Raw genomic sequence first — 21,333 nt, 5'->3', positions numbered from 1 at the left:
GCCAGTTCGGCGAACGTGTTTTTGTAGGAAGTGGCCCCCGGTCGGTCCGCTCCGCACATTAGTATGTCATCCGGTTGAAGAGTGGAGGACTGAGCTTGGAGAGAACAATCTATCCCCGTGGCCAAATCAGTCAGATCCTTTAACAACACCTCAATGCAGGACAGCAGACCGGTGGCCCGCAGGCTGCAGCGTGTGAGCGACACCAGCACAGACATCAACTTCCATAAGGTAAGAAGAGAGAGAGAGGGCAGGGGGCGTTGTGTGTTCTCTTCAATGGAAGCCCTTGTCTTGTCATGCAGTTCAAAGCTAACGGTACGACGTCGCTTGCCGAGAAGAACCGAGATCTACTGCGAGATAAGAAGATAACAACGCGTTGCGTCTTTTGGGCAATAAGCGATCAGCCTTGCGCTAGCCGATCAGGCACGGGTTCGATCCCCGCCTGGTGGTGTGGTGGTGGTGGTGTGGTGGTTGTTGTTGTTGTTGTTGTTGTTGTTGATGATGATGATGATGACCTGCAACAGAACAGCAGCAGAACAGTCGTAGTCTGTCTTTTACCTCCCCCACCCCTCACACGCACGCACGCACACACGCACGAGAGAGATAGATAGATAGAGACTAGAGAGAGGATAGTCTCTCTCTCTCTCTCTCTCTCTCTCTCTCTCTCCAGGGGTGGAAAAAGTACTCAATTTGTTTTTACTTGAGTAAAAGTATCAATACTGCAGTGAGTGTCAGTGTAGAAATACTCTTGTTACAAGTAAAAAAAAAAGTCAATTCAAAATGTACTTGAGGAAAAGTACAAAAGGACTGGCATTAAAATATGCTTAAAGTATCAAAAGTAAAGTACAAAAAGCTTGTAGCCTAGGTATAAAATAGGGCTAAAGTGTATTAATGTATGTTTTATAATATAATCATTTATATCTGCAAAGTAACTAGTAACCACAGTTTTCAAATAATTGTAGTGAGTAAAATACAATATTTGGATCCGAGATGTAGTGAAGTAGAAGTAAAAGTATTGGAAATGGTAAATACTCAAGTAAATTGTACTGAAGTACAATACTCAAGTAAATCTACTTTTACTTACTTAGTTACTTACACCACTGGCTCTCTCTCTCCCTCCCTCTCTCGCTCTCTCTCGCTCTCTCTCTCTCTCTCTCTCTCTCTCTCTCTCTCTCTCTCTCTCTCTCTCTCTCTCTCTCTCTCTCTGTCAAGTCCACATGACATCGAATTCCTCTTGCGACACACTTTACTGCTACTGGCACCACAAACTCACGGTGGGAGATTTGTTGTTGGAATGTTGCAGGTTTTATGAAGCCATTTCACTGGCTACATGTTGCTGCTGTTAGCACGGTGGTCGTTTTCACAAATATATGGATATGTATTATGTAAGAATAATAACTATCAATCAATATTTATAAGTATGTTGCCAGGGCTGTGAGTGCAAGAGAACACAGGCTGCAAGCACATGACAGCTGGTTGCCAGAGGCCTGTCAGTGTGCGTGTGTGCGTGCGTGGCAGTGTTTGGGCATAGGCCTATTGCTTCTGTGCATGAACTTGCTTTTGCAGTTGTTTCTAACACTACATGCATTATTTGATTTATAACAGTAGTTTTCAAAACCCCCCACAGGGGTCCTTGTGGTTGTTTTCGGGGGTCACCAGCTAAATTAGTGCTTTAATAATGTCACCATAATTCAATTCACTTGATTTAGTACAATTTGACATTAAGTCTTATTACATTTAAAATGCACTTTTATATACAGTAGTCATTTGAAATAGGGGTCCACTCCATAGCCCAATGAACATACGTCAGTTGGGGTCTTGAAAAAGTTTGAAAACCCCTGGTTTACTGTATATTTCATAGGTCTTGACTCTTGACATTGTTATCCCAGTTAACAACTAGTATTCTCTCAATCTCGATTACATTTACGTTGGAGTAACCTCTTTCTCCTGACCACCTCCAGACCCCAGCTCAGCCTGTGTAGTCCAGCACCCTTCCAGGCCGGGCCATGAATAAACAGCCCAGCAAGGAGAGTGTCAAGGATAAGTTGAAGGGGATCTTTGGTCTGGGAACCGCGCGTCCGCCCAGCAAGCAAAATGAGAGCAAGACCTCTGAGTACATCATCACTCCTGACATCCTCAAGGTGTGTGATCACTGATATCAATCATAGCTCTCTATCTATCAGATAGAGTCTATCTCATGCTCATTATAAAATGGCACAATTTCTACTGTCTACTCACTCTGTCTCAGGCAAAATAACTTTGGTTCTTCTAGACTGGTTCTTGAAGTGATTCTTTGAATCTTGGTGCTTTGACAGAAGATACTGGCGGACACTTTTTGGTTCCAGTTCCGAACCAACTTTTAGGGTTCTGAACCAATTCATTTTCATTGGAAACACTCTGAACTGGTTCAATATATTAAGTGGGAAAAAATAACTGAACCGGTTCGTTTCAACCCCGGTGGAAAAAGGGGCCTCGGGGGAGGGCTGCAGTGCAGACAGTTCAGAAACCTGCCTAGCAGTGGAGGAGTAACATTTATTTGCAAAGTTGTCCCGAATTGTGCTTACTGTACATACATTTAAGAATGCATACAAGAAATACTTATAAAATATATGTAAATGAACATGTACAAATAAGTTGTGAAGCTGTTGTTGAAGCTCTGCCTCACACTAAGAGAGAGAAATACACAATTAGCCAGTAGCTATGCCCCTCCCGAAAAAGCTTTTGTCCAATGCTAGCTTAGCAACCGGCAGCTTGCCAAGGCTGTTGCCAAGGCAAACCTTGGCAAGCAGAAAGTTATTCTAAGTTAGCATTGGACAACAGCTTTTTGGGAGGGGCATACAGTAGCTACTGGCTAATTACACATTTGACCAAATACAATAGCTAGTGAACTAGCCAGCTAAAAAAACATCTTGGCTCATTGTAACTCACTGGACAACGCAAAGACCATCAGGTCGCTAAGAATGATCAAATCTGTAGCTATACTGTATAACGGTATGTTAGACCAGCTATTGGTCTGCTGTGGTTTGGAGCTCACGGCAGACGGAGCATGTCGTTGTGCTGGACAGTCAAACTCATCACTCGCCTTGGTTGCAGCTGTTAATGTATGTCTGTAGCAGGGACACTCTGTGGCCGTAGTGATAACAGGTGTCTTGACCAGATGCAAGCGAACACGTGTCCTTTAAAACAGCACAGATGTAGTGCATGAATTCACACCCACCCAGGTGGAAATGTAAAATAACTTAGACAACATTGTGTTGCTCACAATAGGGGCGAAAACGGCAATGCTTACACAAAGGTTTATAGTTGTGAGTATCTGCTCCAATTTAAAGTAGCCCTAATATTCTATCATGCCACACAGATTAAGCCTTGTGCATTTATTTCACTGGACAACTGGACAACTAAAACATACCATACTTGTACGGACAAGTATTAAAGTCAAGCTTTGAGATAGAGATTCAGTGCTGTGTTAAACACGTCAACAATATACATATTGTGGCTGATGCATGAGATAACATCTTAACATTATGGGCCAGACTCTCTTAACTATCACCCTATTCCCACAAAACATTGCTGGCAAGTTGTGTTGTGTGCTAGGTTTGCATTGGTTGAACAGTTTTTAGCAAACCCCTCTCCTCCCTCTCAGGAACTCCATCCCGACTGTGGCCTTAGCAACCGCATCCGGGTTATCAACCACGTGTGTGACCTTGCCAAGGCCAAGAAGTTTGAGGAGGTGAGCATGACATTAGGCCTGTCACAATTATTACATAATCGTCTAATCGCAATTATTTGACATAATCATAATTATGTTGTCAATCGTTATGTAAAATGTCATATCGTGACAGACCTACATGACATAATTGTTATTCAACTTCGCATGATGCCTGAACTCAACATGCATTTTTTTAAAACTGTGTGCCCTGTGTTCTAGCATGCCGTGGAAGCTGTGTGGAAAGCTGTGGAGGACATGCTCACCCCAGAACAGCCAGAGGCCAGGCATGCTGTTCTCCTACTGCTCAGAGCCATTATACAGGGACAGGTATGTATCGAACAAACAAAAACAAAGACAATCTGGTTCCTGTCATTTCATGACATACTCTTTGTGTGTGTGTGTGTGCGTGCGCAGGGTGAACGGCTGGGCCCTCTCAGAGCCTACTTCTTCAAGGTGATAAGAGACTACCAGCCGTCCAACGAGGACCTCTCTGACAGGCTGGAGGTCTTCAAGGCCCTGACAGAGAACGGCAAAGACATCACATACCTGGAAGAGGATATAGGTGACTCACCCCATAGACGTTCCTGTAAACATGGAAATACAGTACTTTAGACCAGTGTTTCTCAAACTTATCACATTTCAAGATGTCCCCTTAACTCTGACAGTGTACAAATGGAACCTGTACACTGTCAAGAGTTACAGACTTGTATGGGTCAATTTAGCCCCCCCCCCCAAAGGAACCCACAGAGTCCCCAGAGTAACCACTGCTTTAGACTACAAAGGGGTCATTGAACAAAAACCATAATTGACTCTGTTTCGATGTTTGATGTCTTAGGTTGAAGAAGAGATTCAAATGTTAACTGATAGGGAAATGTGGATGTTATGGGCACTAGGGACAACACGTTTTGGAAGATTTGATATGTTTCAATGTGCCACCATGATGAAACTTTAATGAAACAAGCTTTAACATGTTGCAGTATAAAACTGTATTTCAAATGTTCGTGCCTCAGCAGATAATGTGTATGCCAGTGATATAGGTTTAATTTTCTTGTTCTTGTTTTTAAATATAAATATAAATGTCTTATGGTTATCTTATGCTTTATAGTATATGTTCCTGCTATGTTTTACCGCCCGCAGCTCGCTTTGTTCTGCTATGGATGGACATCGGTCTGACCTCGGATTTTCTCAGAGTTTTGGTCAACCTGGTCAAATTCAACAGCTGCTACCTGGACCAGAATGTCTCCATCATGGTCCAGTAAGGAAGACTGACACACACACACACACACACACACACACACACACACACACACACACACACACACACACACACACACACACACACACACACACACACACACACACACACACACACACATGCAAATACAATGGCATTTTCTGTTTTCCTGAAGAGGCTTTCAAAGTACTTGTCATTTGTATTTTTTTCCTAGGAAAATTTGTCTGCTGTGTAATAAAACCTCATCATCCACAGATATTGAGGTATGGGATTCTGCATTTAACATCTTTGTGTACACCTTAATACCATTTTGAAACTTCATTAAACCCTTCCTTAAAGACATTGGTAATAACATTGTCAATCTTTCCATAAAGACACATAACATTTTGTCCTTCCTCTCAAACATACTTTTTTTTTTTTTTTTTAACAATATATTTATTTTGAGTTTTCCTTTTTTAACATAGAATATCAAACATCAAACATATATTATTTTTTACGAATAAACATAAAACAAAAACAATCCCGTAACAAAACCACAAAACAATATTAAGAAAAATAACACCAGCACAATTACAAAAATAACTAACAATAACAATAATAACAATTATTTCCTTAGAGCACACATACCAACACCACCCAGGTTCCCATGCCACAAGGCCGGGTAAATGACTGCAGAGGGAAATCGTCTACCCTACTCCCGGTTCCTCCATCAAATGAGAACTTTTTGATGTCTAAATCAAAATGTTTTATGACATTTGTCGTGTGTGTCCACCAGGTGGCACTGCAGGTCCTGGATGCTGTGGTGTGTTATAACTGCTTGCCTTCAGACTCTCTCACCGTCTTCATTATCACACTCTGTCGTACTGTCAACGTCAAAGAGTTCTGTGAAACTTGTTGGAAGGTGAGAACACATGCACACACACACAAATTGGACAATTACATTACATTTGAAACCCCCTAAAATGACATTGAAACCTACAATTAAATTGAGAAAGAATTCACAGATTTTCAGTTTCCAACTGACTCTCCTCTTGTTCTTCAGCTCATGAGGAAGGTGTTGGGGACTCACCTGGGCCACAGTGCAATCTACACCATGTGCCGCATCATGGAGGAGAGGTAATATTTCAACATGTTCCATGTTCATGTTTTATTTCTTTATTTTCTTTGAGCCCCCATTTATGTTTCAAGTTTATGTATCCACTTTGCTAGTGCTTGTGTGTTTCCATTTGTACACACTGGGATTTCAATGTTTTCACTGTGTAACTCCTTCAGGGTGTACATGGAGGATGCAGCGTTGTTGAGAGGAGCTGTGTTCTTTGTTGGCATGGCCCTGTGGGGAGCACACAGGCTCCCTGCACTCAAAAACTCTCCCAACTTGGTCCTGCCCTCTTTCTTAAAGGTAAGATAACACATGTACTGTACAGACGCACACGCATGCATGCCTATGTGAGATGTACATGCAAGTAGGTGAAAAACTCGAAAGGCTGGGGCGCCCGCTGGCCTACTGGTCCAGGCGCATACCACATAGGCTCAGTGTAGCCTGACAGCGCGTTGCTGGTTCAAGTCCCGATCTCGACTGCCATTGTTGCGTGTCACTCCCCATCTCTCTCCCCATTTCCTGTCAGTGTACTGTCCTATCAATAAAGGCATAAAAGCCCCAAAACACATCTAAAAAAAAAAAAATATATATATATATATATATATATATATATATATATATGGTTAGGGTTAGGCATAGTTTTACTGAGGTTAGGGTTAGAGTTAGGCATAGTAAGCTAATGGCTAAACACAGCCGAGCTAGGCTAGTAGATAAACAACGAAAGAGGTGTCGCAAACAAGTGACGTCAGCGACTGCAGTGAATGGCTGTTGTCGCCATCTCATGGTGAATACGCAGAATTACACAGGTGCGCTGATAAGAGACTATCAAGGTGAATTGATCCAGGTGGTGTTAGGGGTGTGTGGTGAACGACAAAACGAGCGCTCTTACCCCAATCTCACTGAGTTACCCAAACTGACTGTAACATATATATGACTTTTAGTTGTGATTGAGCGTTGCACTCTGTCCCCAGGCCATGTCATGTTCCAATGAGGTGGTGTCCTACGAGATCGTGTTGTCAATCACCAGACTGATCAAGAAGTACGGCAAAGAGCTGCAGGTGGTCACATGGGACATCCTGCTGATCATCATAGAGAGACTGCTACAGCAAATCCAGGTATACCCATAAATAGATCACAGGTAATCTGATTGATTGTGATTATTTTGTACAATAACAAGGGTGAGGGAGAGACCTTTGTAGACCCACAGTGGACATTCTGTTTCAGCTTCACCAGCTGATGGCTGCTCAGGTGATTGATTGATTGATAGATAGATAGATAGATAGATAGATAGATAGATACCTTTATTGATCCCGCAGGTGGAAAAGCAGTTTCAGTGATAGGGTAAGGAAAATATTGTCAGATACAGCAATACAAATACCTAATAATAAGAAGAAGCACCATCAATAATGAACAACAGTATACAAAAGTATACACATATACAACTATCCTTTACTATGCAGAAAAATAACAACACCAACACCAGGTTACAGTATCCTCTCAAAACGAGAAAAGAAATAGTGTTTTAAACTGTGCAACCAGTACAATCAGTGCAATGCAAAGAAAAGTGACCGTGTCAACCGTGCAATCAGTACGATAACTATACCCTAGGTGTCATTGGAAAAGATTCTATTTTTGCTATTCATTGTATGATGATGTAGATAGCGGTTAAGTAGTTAATTGCATATCTTTAACACACACACACACACACACACACACACACACACACACACACACACACACACACACACACACACACACACACTGATTGAAATGCCAGCTGTATGTGACCTCATGCTGTTGATGTCTTCACAGTCGATAGGCAGTGCAGAGCTGAAGTCTATCGTCTATGAGCTGCTGACCACGGTGGAGGAGCTCTACGAGCAGAACGGTTACCATGGCTCCACCGAGGAGTTCTTCAGCCTGGTGGAGAAATGCGCTGACAAGAGACCTGTAGGTTCTGTTGCCTTCTTCTCTGCTCGTGCTGTTACGTTTGTTGTTTTTTTAGCTTTCTGATTCAGTTCTGTTCCACCTACGTTACACAACAGTAATATTCTATTGTCTCGTTTCTACAATAGGCTATATGCACAGCAGCCATTTTGGAGAGAAGTTGGGTCTCTTCTCACTTCCTTCAAATGTGTTACCAATGATACTAATGAAGGCTCTGTTCCATTTCATGTAGCACAGTGGTTATCAAACCTTTTATTTCAAGGACTCCCATAACTCTGAGAGCATACAAATTTGTATGCTCTCAGAGTTACACACCTTTTAAGGGGTAATTTGGAACCCCCAAGTTACCCTGGACCACACTTTGGGACCCACCGGTGTAGCAGAGTGTTTCCAGTGAGCCAACATGCACAATATCAGCACCCTGACTCTGTTTGACCAGAATGGAACAGTGCCTTCAGTAGTATCATTGGTGACACCTGTGAAGGAAGTGGGAAGAAACCCAACTTCTCTCCAAAATGGCTGCTTTGCATAGAGCCTATTGCCTTACTTGGCTGTGTGTGTACTAAATGTGTTTGTCGCGACCGTCAGGTCGCATCCTCCACCTGCTGTCAGTCAGTCTGTCAGTCACACGTCACGTCACACTTTTGCCCTTCAATTTCAATTTTCATTCAAATTCAAAGAACTTTATTTTCCTTTCGGAACTTTGTTTGTGCAGTGGTTAAAAAGACAACATACATTCATGGTACATAAAAACAGAAATGTTGCTACAATAAAACACTGTTTAAAAAACTAGTTCTTTAAAGCATAATATAAAAAATATATGTAAGAGCAATGTATAAATAAGTAAATAAATAAATAGGACACGTAATGATCTGCAACTTCTATGCCCGCTAATGTCCATCAGGTGAGAGGAGGGGGGGGTCTATAGCTCAACGTTCATAGGGGGGGGCTCAACGTTACATCAGACTGTTCAACAGTCTGATGGAGGTGGGCACAAAGCTATTTGAGCCCCTTTTTTTAAATTCAGAGGCCCTATACCGACGGCCTGAGGGCATTAGGTTGTACTTGTTGTGGAGGTTGTGGGTGTTATCCTCAACTATTTGAGAGGCCTTTTTTATTGTCCGTTTCTTGTGGATGCTGCTGAGTGACTCCTGATTCATCCCAATGATCTTCCCACTGATCCTGACGACTCTGTCAAGAGGATTTCTGGTGATGGCCCGCATCACACCGAACCACGCCGTGATGTTAAAAGTCATTATTGATTCCACAAATGATTTGTAGAAAGCCTGCAAGATCGATGGTCGGACTTGAAGCTTCCTCATCTTCCTCAGGAAGAACAGTCGTTGTTGGCATTTGGAGTGGATGTTCTCAGCGTTGGTCTTAAACGTGAGCTTGTGGTCGATGGTGGTGCCAAGATACTTGTACTCCTCAACGCGCTCTATTTCCTGTCCGTTAATCTTCAGGGCTGGAGGGGGAGTAGGCGGGTCCTGTCTAAAATCCACCAGCAGCTCCTTGGTCTTACTGGGGTTTAGATCCAGGAAGTTGTTTGTACACCACTCCGCAAACCTGTCCATTTCCCTGATTATCCGGTCGTGAGAATTGGTGGTGTCAATAATGACTGTGTCGTCAGAATATTTGATGAGCAGCAACTCAGGGTCTGAGCTGCTGCAATCATCGGTATACAGCGTAAACAGTACTGGTGAAATCACCGAACCTTGAGGCGCCCCAGTGGACACAGTCCTGCTGGAGCTGTAGCTACCGTTAAATCTAACGGTCTGGCGTCGGTTCGTGAGAAAGGAGAGAATCAGCAGAATGAGGTGGGAATTAACATTCATACGGAGAAGTTTCTGTCCCATCAGGTGTGGCTGCACTGTGTTGAATGCACTTGAGAAGTCCACAAATACCATCCTGACAAAGGACTTGGGGGTCTCCAACTGTGCATAGGTGTGATGCAGCAAGGTTATCACTGCATCATCCGTGCCTCTCCGCTGCTTGTATGCAAATTGGAGTGGGTCCGTGAACCCACTGACCTCCCTCTGTAGCTGGGGTAGAATGAGCCTTTCAAAGCTCTTCATCACCAGGGATGTTAAGGCTACAGGGCGATAGTCATTATTGCAGGTGGGGTTGCTTTTCTTGGGGACTGGGCAAATGATGGAGGACTTCCATATGGTTGGTATGGAGTGTTCAGACAAGGAACGGTTAAAAAGGTTACAGAAGGCCTCAGCCAGCTGCTCATGGCAGACCTTCAGCAAGCACCCACTGATCTTGTCAGGGCCTGGGGCCTTATAGGGGTTTGTTCTCATGAACACCCTGTCCACCTCCCTTGGGTGGAACTCTAGATTGGTGTCAGTCGCTGCGTTACGCAGGAGATTGGTGGTCAGCTCCTCCCTTTCCTGGGTGAAGGTGTGTGTGTCAAACCTGCAGTAGAAGCTGTTCAGGTTCTCTGCAAACTCCACACATTCCTCTGTTCTCAGGTAGGATGGGGGTCTGTTGTTCTGCAGGCCAGAGAGTGTTTTGACACCTTTCCAGGCATCTCTGGCTTTGCCCTCCTGGAAGAGTCTTTCCATCTTCTCCTTGTATCCCCTTTTGGCCTCTTTTATTTCCTTATTTAACCTTGCCTGAATCACTTTTGCCTCAATCCTATTACCAGAGGTGAATGCAATTTTTTTCAGATTGAGTGTATTTTTTAACTTCTTGGTGATCCAAGGTTTATTGTTTGAAAAGACTTTGACTGTCTTTTTTGGAATAATCATGTCTTCGCAGAAAAGAATGTAGTCAGTAATGACCTCAGTAGCCTCCTCTAGACTGTTCCCTTCTGTGAGAGTGTCCCAGTCAGTGCAGTCATAGCAGGCCTGTAGGGTCTCACTAGCCTCCTCATTCCACTGCTGCACCTGCCTTTTGACAGCTCCCTCTCTCTGTAGTGTAGTGCGGTAGGCGGGGACTAAATGAATGGCATTATGGTCAGATGAACTTATAGGTTCTTTCTTATATGCCCTATAAGCTTTCTTGACATTGCTATAACATAAGTCAAGTGTGTTGTTTTCTCTGGTGGCACAGTTCACATATTGCTGATATGTGGGGAGGGTCTTTTTTAGCCGACACTGGTTAAAATCACCCAATATTATCACCGGGGAGTCTGGAGCATCGTTTTCAATACGATGAACACACTCAGCTATCACCTCCGCTGCACGGGTGTCATTTCCAGAGGGGGGGATGTAAACCAGCACTATGTTCAGCTGACCAAATTCACGGGGGAGATATCTAGGTCTCAGTTTCACAGAGAGCAGTTCGATGTCAGGTGAACAGTATGTCTCCCGTATTTTGACAGTTTTACACCATGCTTCATGTATATACATGCATAGCCCACCCCCGCTCAGTTTATTAGTTTTGTTAAGATCACGATCAAGCCGAAGTGGCACTCCAAAGCCGTCAATTGAAAGTGGCGAGTCTGGAATCGTGTCATTGAGGTCGCTCTCCGTTATGCAAATGAGGTGCGCTTCCCTGTACACCCATTGACATTTTACATTTGCCTGGAGCGCGTCCACTTTATTTCGCAGAGACCTTACATTAGCAAGTATTATGGAAGGGAGCGGCGGGCACTTCTTCTTACCGGTGAGTCTTTTAAGCCTCTGCCTCGCTCCTCCTCTCCTTCCCCGCTTCCTCGTTGAGCACCGTGCTGAACTCCGCTGGTAGTCCGGTGTCTGATTATAAGATCTCATTATATCACAACATCCATGTAATGTCCGTAGCGGATAGTCTCCCCGCAACAACAGAAGGGTTTCCCTTGTGTAGCGGATAATCCCAATTCCACTTGGATCCATCAGCGTGGTAGTTCGATTGTCCCCAGGGACTGCGCAAACAAACGGGTTGCAGTTCAACAAGTATCCTTACTTAGTCGTCCACACATTGTCAAACTCCTAACGGTAGTCCAATCTGACTCTTGCAGCATGAACAACACCGGCAGGTAGACTAAAAGCTTAAAAATTATCATAAACTAGGACATTTAGTCCAAAACACCAGACAGACGAGACGAACACACCACTCCACCTGTCGCCATCACAGCGCCACAGCGTATCTCTCATATCTCTCATATCTCTGCCACCGTTGCCCCTGTCCATGCCAAACTTTGCACACACACACCTTGGCTGCCAAACCACAACCTCCATCATTTCTCTCATGGCCCTCTTCTAGTGCCACCATGAGGCAGATTCTTGCAAAACACATTTTTGGACACTGCTCCTACAGATTTTGCCCTAAAATCATGCAAAGCGGTACACACTATGTCTAGAGTCATGTCATCAACACGGATCTGTCCCATTTAGCGCCACCATCAGGCCGATTTTTTTCAAACACTTTTTTGGACACTGCTCCTACAGATTTTGGCCTAAAATCACGCAAAGCGCTATACAGTATCTCTAAAGTCATGTCTTCAACATGGATCTGTCCCATTTCCCATATTCCCTCCTGATTGGCTACCATTGCCTTCTAGAGTTTGTGTATGCGACATGACGGTCGCTTATCTCCCGATTAGGAAGTCTTACTGTGTGTGTGTGTGTGTGTGTGTGTGTGTGTGTGTGTGTGTGTGTGTGTGTGTGTGTGTGTGTGTGTGTGTGTGTGTGTGTGTGTGTGTGTGTGTGTGTGTGTGTGTGTGTGTGTGTGTGTGTGTGTGTGTGTGTGTGTGTGTGTGTGTGTGTGTGTGTGTGTGTGTGTGTCAGGATGCGTCGGTGCTGATCCTCATCTCATACCGGGCCCAGTCCATCCAACCAGCGAAGGACGGTTGGATTCAGAACCTCCACCGCCTCATGGAGACATTCTTTAGGTAGCACACACGCGCGCACACACACACACAGTACACACTGTTGACCTCTTTCTGTAACACACACACACACACACACACACACACACACACACACACACTGTTGACCTCTTTCTGCCTTTCCCTCTAATCTCCTGTATCTTTATCTCTGACAGGAATGAGAGCAGGAGTGTGATAAGAATCAAAGTGCTTCACATCCTCTCCTTCGTTCTCAGCACAAACCGACAGCTCTACGAGGTCAGAACACACACACACACACACACACACACACACACACACACACACACACACACACACACACACACACACACACACACACACACACACACACACCTAACCTTTTTTGCCTACCATGTTTCCAGGCCTTCCTCACAAAGACATTCTGTCTCCACCGTTGTACACACACGGAACCAGAACCCAGATATTTCTATTTGTATTGGCTTGTACTGAGCATTCTGATTTGCAGCGTGTTGAGTGCAATTTTTGTGCATCACTGGATAATACGTCGACCACACGAGCCATGGTGAGAGAAATGTGTTGCACTGTAAGCAAAAATCCTTAAAACATAATAGCGACCGTCAGGTGGGTCACAAGTTAGTATGAAAAGCTCCACCGGCTGTCCGTCTGTCCGTCACATAACGTCACACTTCTGCCCCTACTCTTATCTCCGCCACCGTTGCCCCTATGCATGCCGAACTTTGCACAAACACTCCTTGGCTGGCAAATTACAACCTCCGCCTCTGATTTCTCACATGGCCCTCTTCTAGTGCCACCATCAGGCCGATTTTTGTAAAACACATCTTTTGACACTGCTCCTACATATTTTGGCCTAAAATCATGCAAAGCGGTACACAGTATTTCTAAAGTCATGTCATCAACATGGATCTGTCCCATTTCCCATATTCCCTCCTGATTGACTACGATTGCCTTCTAAAGTTTGTGTATGCGACGTTACGGTCGCTTATCTCCCGATTAGGGAGTCTTACTGGTATTTTAAAAGAAATAATGTTGCACTGTTATGTCTTCGCTTGCTCCTTTGACAAGGACAATGGACAATAAATACACTGCACCAGATATACAGTAGTTACACGCTCATTCATCTGTGGTCCCTGTGTGAGGCCGAGGAGTAGTTTACTCCGGCACAAGCTAGTGAGACCTGCCATCTTACCCTAACACACATGTTTGGTTCTCTTGTCTTTAGCCGTCTAACCGTTGACCTCCCTGTCTGTCTTGCAGGATGAACTGATAGAGGTGGTGGTGATCCCACAGCTCAGTGGGATAGCCGAGGACAGAGACCTGGCCGTCAGGAAACAGGCCACCCAGCTACTGGTGGACCTGGCCGAGGGCTGCAACACTCACCACTTCTCCAGCCTGCTGGATATCATAGAGCGGGTATGGACAACAGGAACATACACATGCCCCCTTTGCTTACTGTCCTTTGGTTCAGTTGTTAGGTTAATGGATCTTTTGTTTGTGTTGCACGCAGGTGGCCAGTCGTTCACTGGTGTGCTCAGGGCCTCTGGAGCTCAGTGAGAGAGACCTCAGTGCAGAGTCTCCCATGGAGGACGTCAGCACAGCTATACTGGGCCTATTGGAGATCCTACATGTATGTACACACACACACACACACACACACACACACACACACACACACACACACACACACACTCACACTCACACTCACACTCACACTCACACACATAAAGTACACATCAGCAGCTAATTTTTTACCCCAATGCCTGAGCATACAGTGAATATATTATCAAAAATCGACACTAATTTTGTTCATATTGTTTTGCTGTCCTAAGAAACACAAATTTACACTAGTAGTAATGTCATAGTACTATCCAGTTTTCAATTTCCTTCCCCATGTAAAGCGCTATATAAATGTGAGATATTATTATTATTATAATTATTATTATTAACAACATTCTTCTGTGTCTCTCCTGGCAGAGTAAACTGTACAGTCTACCAGCCAGTCATGTCAGTCGTGTTTACGAGATGCTAATCGGCCACTTACAGCTTCACTACAAGAACAAGTACTGCTCTGCCATTGCCTCCAGCATTCGACTGCAGGTAGGACTTTGCTACATGTACAGTAGATGTTTGTATTTATATCTGAACTTGTAACGCATTACAAGTAATGTGTTACTGTCATACTATCTTTTCCAGTAACTAATAATAAAACTATTTACTTTATATGTATTTATTTAATAATATCCCCCGGTTCACAGAAGTAATTTCTCCATGGAGAATAACATTAGGTAGTCTTCAAATCTTCTGATATAAGCATTGTGGTCCAAAAATAAACAAATTGTCTCCGCGATATTGTCGGGGAGGAGGCTCTGTATCGTTTATGATAGTCAGTCACTCATATTTTGATACGGTCTGTTTCTGGTGAAAATGTAACTAATTTGGCGACAGTTAGCGTTTTCTCACCATCACAGTTGATTCTTCATATCCATATGAGTCAAACCGCTGAGATAATTTGTTTATGTTTGGAACACAGTTCTTATATGACGCGATATGAAAAAAGTCTATGGGAATTCAGAATAAGGGGAAAAAAAACTTGAACCAGGTAGGATGGTGTCAAACTTTGTTACTCTATGCCTCATTGCAGCGACAGGCTACAAGCAGTCAGTCAGTTCAGGACTCCCGTCTCCCCTCTAAGTATTAAGTACATGCAGTGTTCCTTACCCATTAAAACCAGAGAAAGCATCCGTCTCATTTTAGATTTTAGCGTTAGCTATTACAAATTATCTGCTATTTTTGAACATTGTTGAAATATCTTGAAAGTGTTTGATAAATGTTGAATAATGTAATAATAATAATAATAATTCTTTTCGCAATGTTTCCGACAGAGCAGGCATTCTGTGTACCTTAATGACCAAATTAATAGAAAAAACAAAAATAAAAAAGTATGTCATGACGTCACAGGTAAAACCCTATTGTGAGTGTAAAATGTAACCAAATGGACATGTTCCCACACTAGTGTCTGCAGAAAACCACTGCTAGTAGTGTACTTTTAAACTAGTTAATGTAGACCGTGAGTAATAATAAAGAAGTTGTTAAGAACGTTTCAGTGTTAAGCTCAACGTTAGGCATTTTGACTTATTATGGAGATCTCGAGAACCCTATAGTATATATGGAGAGGATCCCTCATGTCACAGGGACTGTCGTCATAGATGTCATGTCACATGAGACAGCATGCGTTGCGGGGCAGACATCACAAACCGTACAATGGCAATGACCGTATAAGGAGTGTTTGCTAGGGTTAGGGTAATAGAAATAGAAATCCAGTTCACCATCGGAAGAAGCACTAAGCTAAGGATAGCACTCACTAAGCTAAGCACACTACTCTCGACGGACCTCAGTAGAGAAATATACCCAAAGGGTTAGACCGGGCTAGGTATTGGAAGCGTCCCACAAGACCTTCGTCAGAGGTTCTGCCGGCTATATTATACAAGCCTACGTCAGAGCCCAAGTTTGAGCTCTATAGAGTAGTGAAGTGTGACGTAATTTACACATCCTACCTGGTTCGCGGTTTTCTTCCCCCATTCTGAATTCCCATAGACCTTTTTCATATTGCGTCATATAAGAACTGTGTTCCAATTATAAACAAATTATCTCAGCGTTTTGACTCGTATGGATATGAAGAATCAACTGATGGGGAAAAAACGCTAATGTTACTGTCGCCGAATTAGTTACATTTTCGCTAGAAACAGGCTTTATCACTTATGAGTGACTGACTATCATAAACCATACAGAGCCACCTCGCCGACAATATCGCAAGGGCTGTTTGTTTATTTTTGGACCACAATGCTTATATGAGACGATTTAAGATGACCCAATGTTATTCTCCATAGAGAATTACTTCCGTGGAACCACGGGATGAGCGAGTCACGTAATGACTTCACTGTTCTATTTCAAAAGTAATATTCATTTAAAAAAAAGGATCAAGTAATATACTGTATGATGGGGTGTTTTTGTAACGGGTAACCCAGTACTGGTCTCCTTTTCTCTCTCTTTCAGGTGTTTGACTTCCTGCTGCTGATGCGAGCAGATTCCCTCCACCGGCTAGGGGTCCCCAACAAAGATGGAGCCATTAGGTTCAGCCCTTATTGCTACTGTGACATGGGGTGAGACACACACACACACACACACACACACACACACACACACACACACACACACACACACACACACACACACACACACACACACACACACACACACACCCACTAGGGCATTCACCAAATATTTGAATATCAAAGTCACTATTCGACGTTGTTCACCGAAGTCGAATATTCGCTTATTTTTATTTGTGACCGAACACAGCTGAGGGCTAGTCATTGAATTCTTTTTCATTTTCATTATTTCATTTCATTTGAAAGCTGGGAATCATAGCTACAAAATGATATATTGGTTGTGAAGATTGGCCCAACAGTTTTGTAGATATGGCTTATAGAGTTATGCCATGCAGAAATACTAGATCTGAGAAATTCAGCCTTTTAGATGAAATGTAACCTGCAAAATGTGAGGTTTCTCTTCACATTAATTTAAAAAGGTCTTATTTACATGCAGAGTTAAGCTCTGGCGTTTAAGTGAAATGTAGCCTGATATTTATGAAATGCTTTTGTGGCTTTATCACAGTATAGAAAAAAAAGAAAAAGTAATTTCAGGTCTGGTCTAAAACTGTGCTCTCCAAAATGACTGTGCCTCTGCTATGCTGGGACACATTTTTTAACTGGGGACCCCCACCCTGACAAGCACTTGGAATTTTAGGTATTACATTTAATGTGACTCGGTTCCGCAGATAAATATTGTGAAAATAGCAGATCTACATGCTCACAGCGCCTCGCAGCGCGAGGCGTTGTGAGCATGTAGATCGGCTATTTTCACAATGTTCGCCTCTTGCTTACTTCATATTTGACAGTTTGGCCAGTCCTGTCGAATATTCGACTATTCGAATACTTTGCGGTCGAATAATTCGAATACAAAAATCACTATTCGTGAATGCCCTAACACACACAAACACAGACACACACATAGTGTTTTTATAACTGCAATATTATTGAATGTTTTCTTTGCTTGCTATTTATTATGTCCATGAATTAAATACTGAGGGCTTCCAACATAAAAAAGACAGTAAAAGGTCTTATTTGGGATGTTCCTTTTAGGCAGGGTGTTTAACTGTACTTGTACTGTACTACATTTCAATTGTATTGACTATACTTGTACTGTTCTCTATTTTTGTCAAATAAAATAATCAATCACACGCACGCATGCACACGCGCGCGCACACACACACACACACACACACTCTGTATTTGCATTCACATGATTTAACAAGAAATTCTTGAACACAAACAGTAGTTGGATGCACAAGCTTGGGAAACACCACAACAAGTGTTTCAGGATACAGATCACAGACGGATACTGGAAGCATCGTCTCCTCCATATGTGGCGACTGCCAATTATCACAAACGCTGAACAGAATTTAGCCAATATACGTTCCCTTATATACATAGCAGCCAATGATGACCAGTCTTTTAGACTTCCAAAATGGCCAAAGAATTGATGATGCTGCTGTATGGCGTCTGAAGCTCTGTCTGCACTACAGATGTTGTTTTCAAATGTGCCAGCTGACCCTCAGATACCAAGCAGGCAGCATACTGCCCTCCAGTGGCTCCAGGGAGTAAGTGCTCCATCTGAATGTCAACTCGGGGAACAAATGTACTTTCTGCATGTTTGAAAACAACAGCTATAGTGAGGATTTGCACTAAATAATGGTGAAATATTGGTCTTTATTTTATGGTAATTTGTGCCCTTTTTTGGAACTCTTCATGAACGTAACCATTTTGCTAGTGAACTCCAAAATAGATGAATCTTTCCTTTAATAGTTTCAGTCACACTACAGTACAACCTGCAAACAGGATACTCATATCACTGTTGCACCCACAGATATAAAAAGCTAGATGCCTCATTTGCCTCTGCAGTTCATTGGAGCGACGTGCAAAAAGTGTAGTCCAGACTTCTTGAAAAAACCAAGGGATAGCTGCGAGTCAAAGTGACTACTGGCTAATCACAACACGTCTTTTTCGTGACTCAATCCATCCATTTCCTGGTGTTGCGCGGCTGCGCAGCTCAGCTGTTCTTACAGGCTGCGTACGAAAAGACCCGCCCCCACCTGCCTCTGATTGGCCATATGTGTGACGCACATGAAAGCGATGCACACGGATTCCCTTGGTCCCCCGATGCATATATGCACCAGAGCTGAAGGAGGTGTCTACATTTTTATGTCTATGGCAGTGTTTCTCAACCTTTTTTTCTGCACGGGCACACTTTTCATGTCCCAAGAATCCATGGGCACACCAACATAATACGGAGGTGTAAATATCGTCACTGTCGGGGAGAAACCTTGTATCTCCAAGTTTCAAATGTGTATGTTTCTTCGCAAAGTAAAGCCCTGCTTCATCATACAAGGCTGTCGCACAACAGTAGTGAAAACAGCAGATCTACATGCATACATTGTGTGCTTGTAGATCGGCTGTTTTCGCTAGTTTAAAACATTTTTAAAATGATAAATACAATACTGGCTTTCAAGCAGTTTCAAGGGGCACACGTGACCCTTCTCAGGGGCACACCAAAGGTCCCCCCAGGCACAGTGGTTGAGAAACACTGGTCTATGGTTGCACCGCCCATACCAAACCTCCAGTTACAGACTGTCGTTTTTCCTGTTGTTTTCCAGAGAGCCAGAGAAGCGCGTCAGTGAGAAGAAGCCTGCAGGATCAGCGTCTCCACCCGCGGGGGGGCTTGCCCCGCCCGCTGCCCCGCCCCCCGCCTCCTCCTCTATTCGCACAGCCTACCTGCCCTACGCCCCTGCCTTCAACGCCCTGCTGCAGTGCCTAAAGATGGTACACACAACACACTATTACAGGGTTCCTCAATTAGTTTTCCCCAAGGGCCGAATTATGTCTAGGGTACCAAGGCGAGGGCCACAACATTGCAGGGGGCGACGGTGGCGTTCCCTCTACTCCAGCGACAGTTCAGATATCGTCACTGTCGGGCAGAAACCTTGTATGTCCAAGTTTCAAATGTGTACGTTTTTTGGTAAAGCAAAGCCCTGCTTCATCATACAAGACCATTGCACAAAAGTGACAAAACTAGTGAAAACAGCAGATCTACAAGCACACAGCGCCTCGCAGCGCTGTGTGCTTGTAGATCGGCTGTTTTCACTAGTCTAGTACATTTTTTAGACGATAGATACAAAACAAACGGTTTTGGACATACAAGGTTTCCACCCGACAATGACGATGTATTAGTGTTGTTGCTGCTCTTATACCACCATTATTACTGTGCTTGGTGGGGGCCAGACAGTAGCCTCCCGCGGGCCGCAAATGGCCCGCGGGCCGCCTATTGGGGAACCCTACACTACTATGTAGCTCATGGACCAATAACAGACCGAATAATCGATAAGATTCGTTTTTATTATATCAATGAATTGACCTAAGGAAATACAATTATTATATATTTTTTTGTAATCAATTAAATCGTCTTATTAACCACCAAAAGCCTGCATTGTACTTTGTTATACAAATGTGGTTTTCTAAAATAGCTTTAGAAAGAATAGCCGATCTCCAAGATCCGCTATTTTCACGGTACATTTTAAAATAATCGTTTATCGTAATCGAAGCTATGAGCTTGTAGATCTATTTTTGAAAATGTCAAAATCTTTGCAAGTCATTATAATATATATGACTTGCTTATCGCCACAAATAGGGCAAAAATGTGTTTTTCCAAAATCTTCTTGATCCATGTTGATGACATGAGTGTAGACATACTGTGTGGTGATTTTCGTGATTTTAGGGCAAAATCTGTAGGAGCAGTGTCCAAAAATGTGTTTTTAAAAATCGGCCTGAAGGTGGCGCTATATGGGACAGATTCATGTTGATGGGATGAGTGTAGACATACTGTGTAGCGATTTGCGTGATTTTAGGGCAAAAACTGTAGGAGCAGTGTCCAAAAATGTGTTTTAAAAATCGGCCTGAAGGTGGCGCTAGAAGAGGGCCATGTGAGAAATGAGGGGTGGGGTCTCCGCGTTGCCTTGGTGGACGAATAGGTACCGGCCCCGGCTCTCCCGGACGCTCCTAGCCCGAGTTACGGCATTTTATGTGAGCTGCAGTGGAGGGGGTCCTCCACTGGGGGCGCCACCACTTTTGCATCCGTTCTGGAGCACCAGGAGTGGGTGGTCCCCAGGAATTCCCCGTGAGCAGCCCCGTTGGGGTGGTCATTTTTGCACATTTGGTCATTTTTTACACCTGGGGGTCCCCCAGGGACCTGGGGGTCCCTGGAGCTCCGGGGGTCCTTGGAGGTTGTAGTTTGGCAGGTAAGGAGTGTGTGTGCAAAATTTGGCATGGATGGGGGCAACGGTTGTGGAGATATGAGCAGGGCAAAAGTGTGACGTGTGACGTGTGACAGACAGACGGACGGACGGACGGACGGACAGCCGGTGGAGGTTTTGATAGTAA

At 43.7% G+C, this 21,333-nt stretch overlaps 1 protein-coding gene across 4 annotated transcripts in view; it reads left to right on the top strand.

Moving 5' to 3' along the window:
* Positions 1 to 77: 77 nt before the first annotated feature.
* The window catches only part of tsc2 (TSC complex subunit 2), a 54,728-nt gene continuing 33,472 nt past the window's right edge, over positions 78 to 21,333 (top strand). For 2 of the 4 annotated variants that reach the window (XM_080722126.1, XM_080722124.1), the window contains exons 1-19: positions 78 to 228; positions 1,959 to 2,138; positions 3,641 to 3,727; positions 3,926 to 4,033; positions 4,121 to 4,268; positions 4,844 to 4,961; positions 5,155 to 5,203; positions 5,716 to 5,841; positions 5,983 to 6,056; positions 6,213 to 6,339; positions 7,011 to 7,154; positions 7,852 to 7,989; positions 12,702 to 12,805; positions 12,958 to 13,039; positions 14,039 to 14,194; positions 14,289 to 14,408; positions 14,756 to 14,878; positions 16,835 to 16,941; positions 19,554 to 19,719. In XM_080722126.1, the coding sequence (XP_080578252.1) occupies positions 2,004 to 2,138; positions 3,641 to 3,727; positions 3,926 to 4,033; positions 4,121 to 4,268; positions 4,844 to 4,961; positions 5,155 to 5,203; positions 5,716 to 5,841; positions 5,983 to 6,056; positions 6,213 to 6,339; positions 7,011 to 7,154; positions 7,852 to 7,989; positions 12,702 to 12,805; positions 12,958 to 13,039; positions 14,039 to 14,194; positions 14,289 to 14,408; positions 14,756 to 14,878; positions 16,835 to 16,941; positions 19,554 to 19,719 (2,112 nt within the window). In that variant the 5' untranslated portion in view covers positions 78 to 228; positions 1,959 to 2,003. Of the gene's footprint in view, positions 229 to 1,958; positions 2,139 to 3,640; positions 3,728 to 3,925; positions 4,269 to 4,843; positions 4,962 to 5,154; positions 5,204 to 5,715; positions 5,842 to 5,982; positions 6,057 to 6,212; positions 6,340 to 7,010; positions 7,155 to 7,851; positions 7,990 to 12,701; positions 12,806 to 12,957; positions 13,040 to 14,038; positions 14,195 to 14,288; positions 14,409 to 14,755; positions 14,879 to 16,834; positions 16,942 to 19,553; positions 19,720 to 21,333 lie in introns of all 4 variants that reach the window. The other 2 variants (XM_080722125.1, XM_080722123.1) reach the window with 1 other exon arrangement.

This window comes from Nannobrachium achirus, assembly GCF_963921795.1.
Source record: "Nannobrachium achirus genome assembly, chromosome: 3".
NCBI classification, from domain to species: Eukaryota; Metazoa; Chordata; class Actinopteri; order Myctophiformes; family Myctophidae; genus Nannobrachium; species Nannobrachium achirus.
The sequence above is the reverse complement of the archived record's forward strand: the minus strand, read 5'-3'. Positions and strand labels throughout refer to the sequence as shown.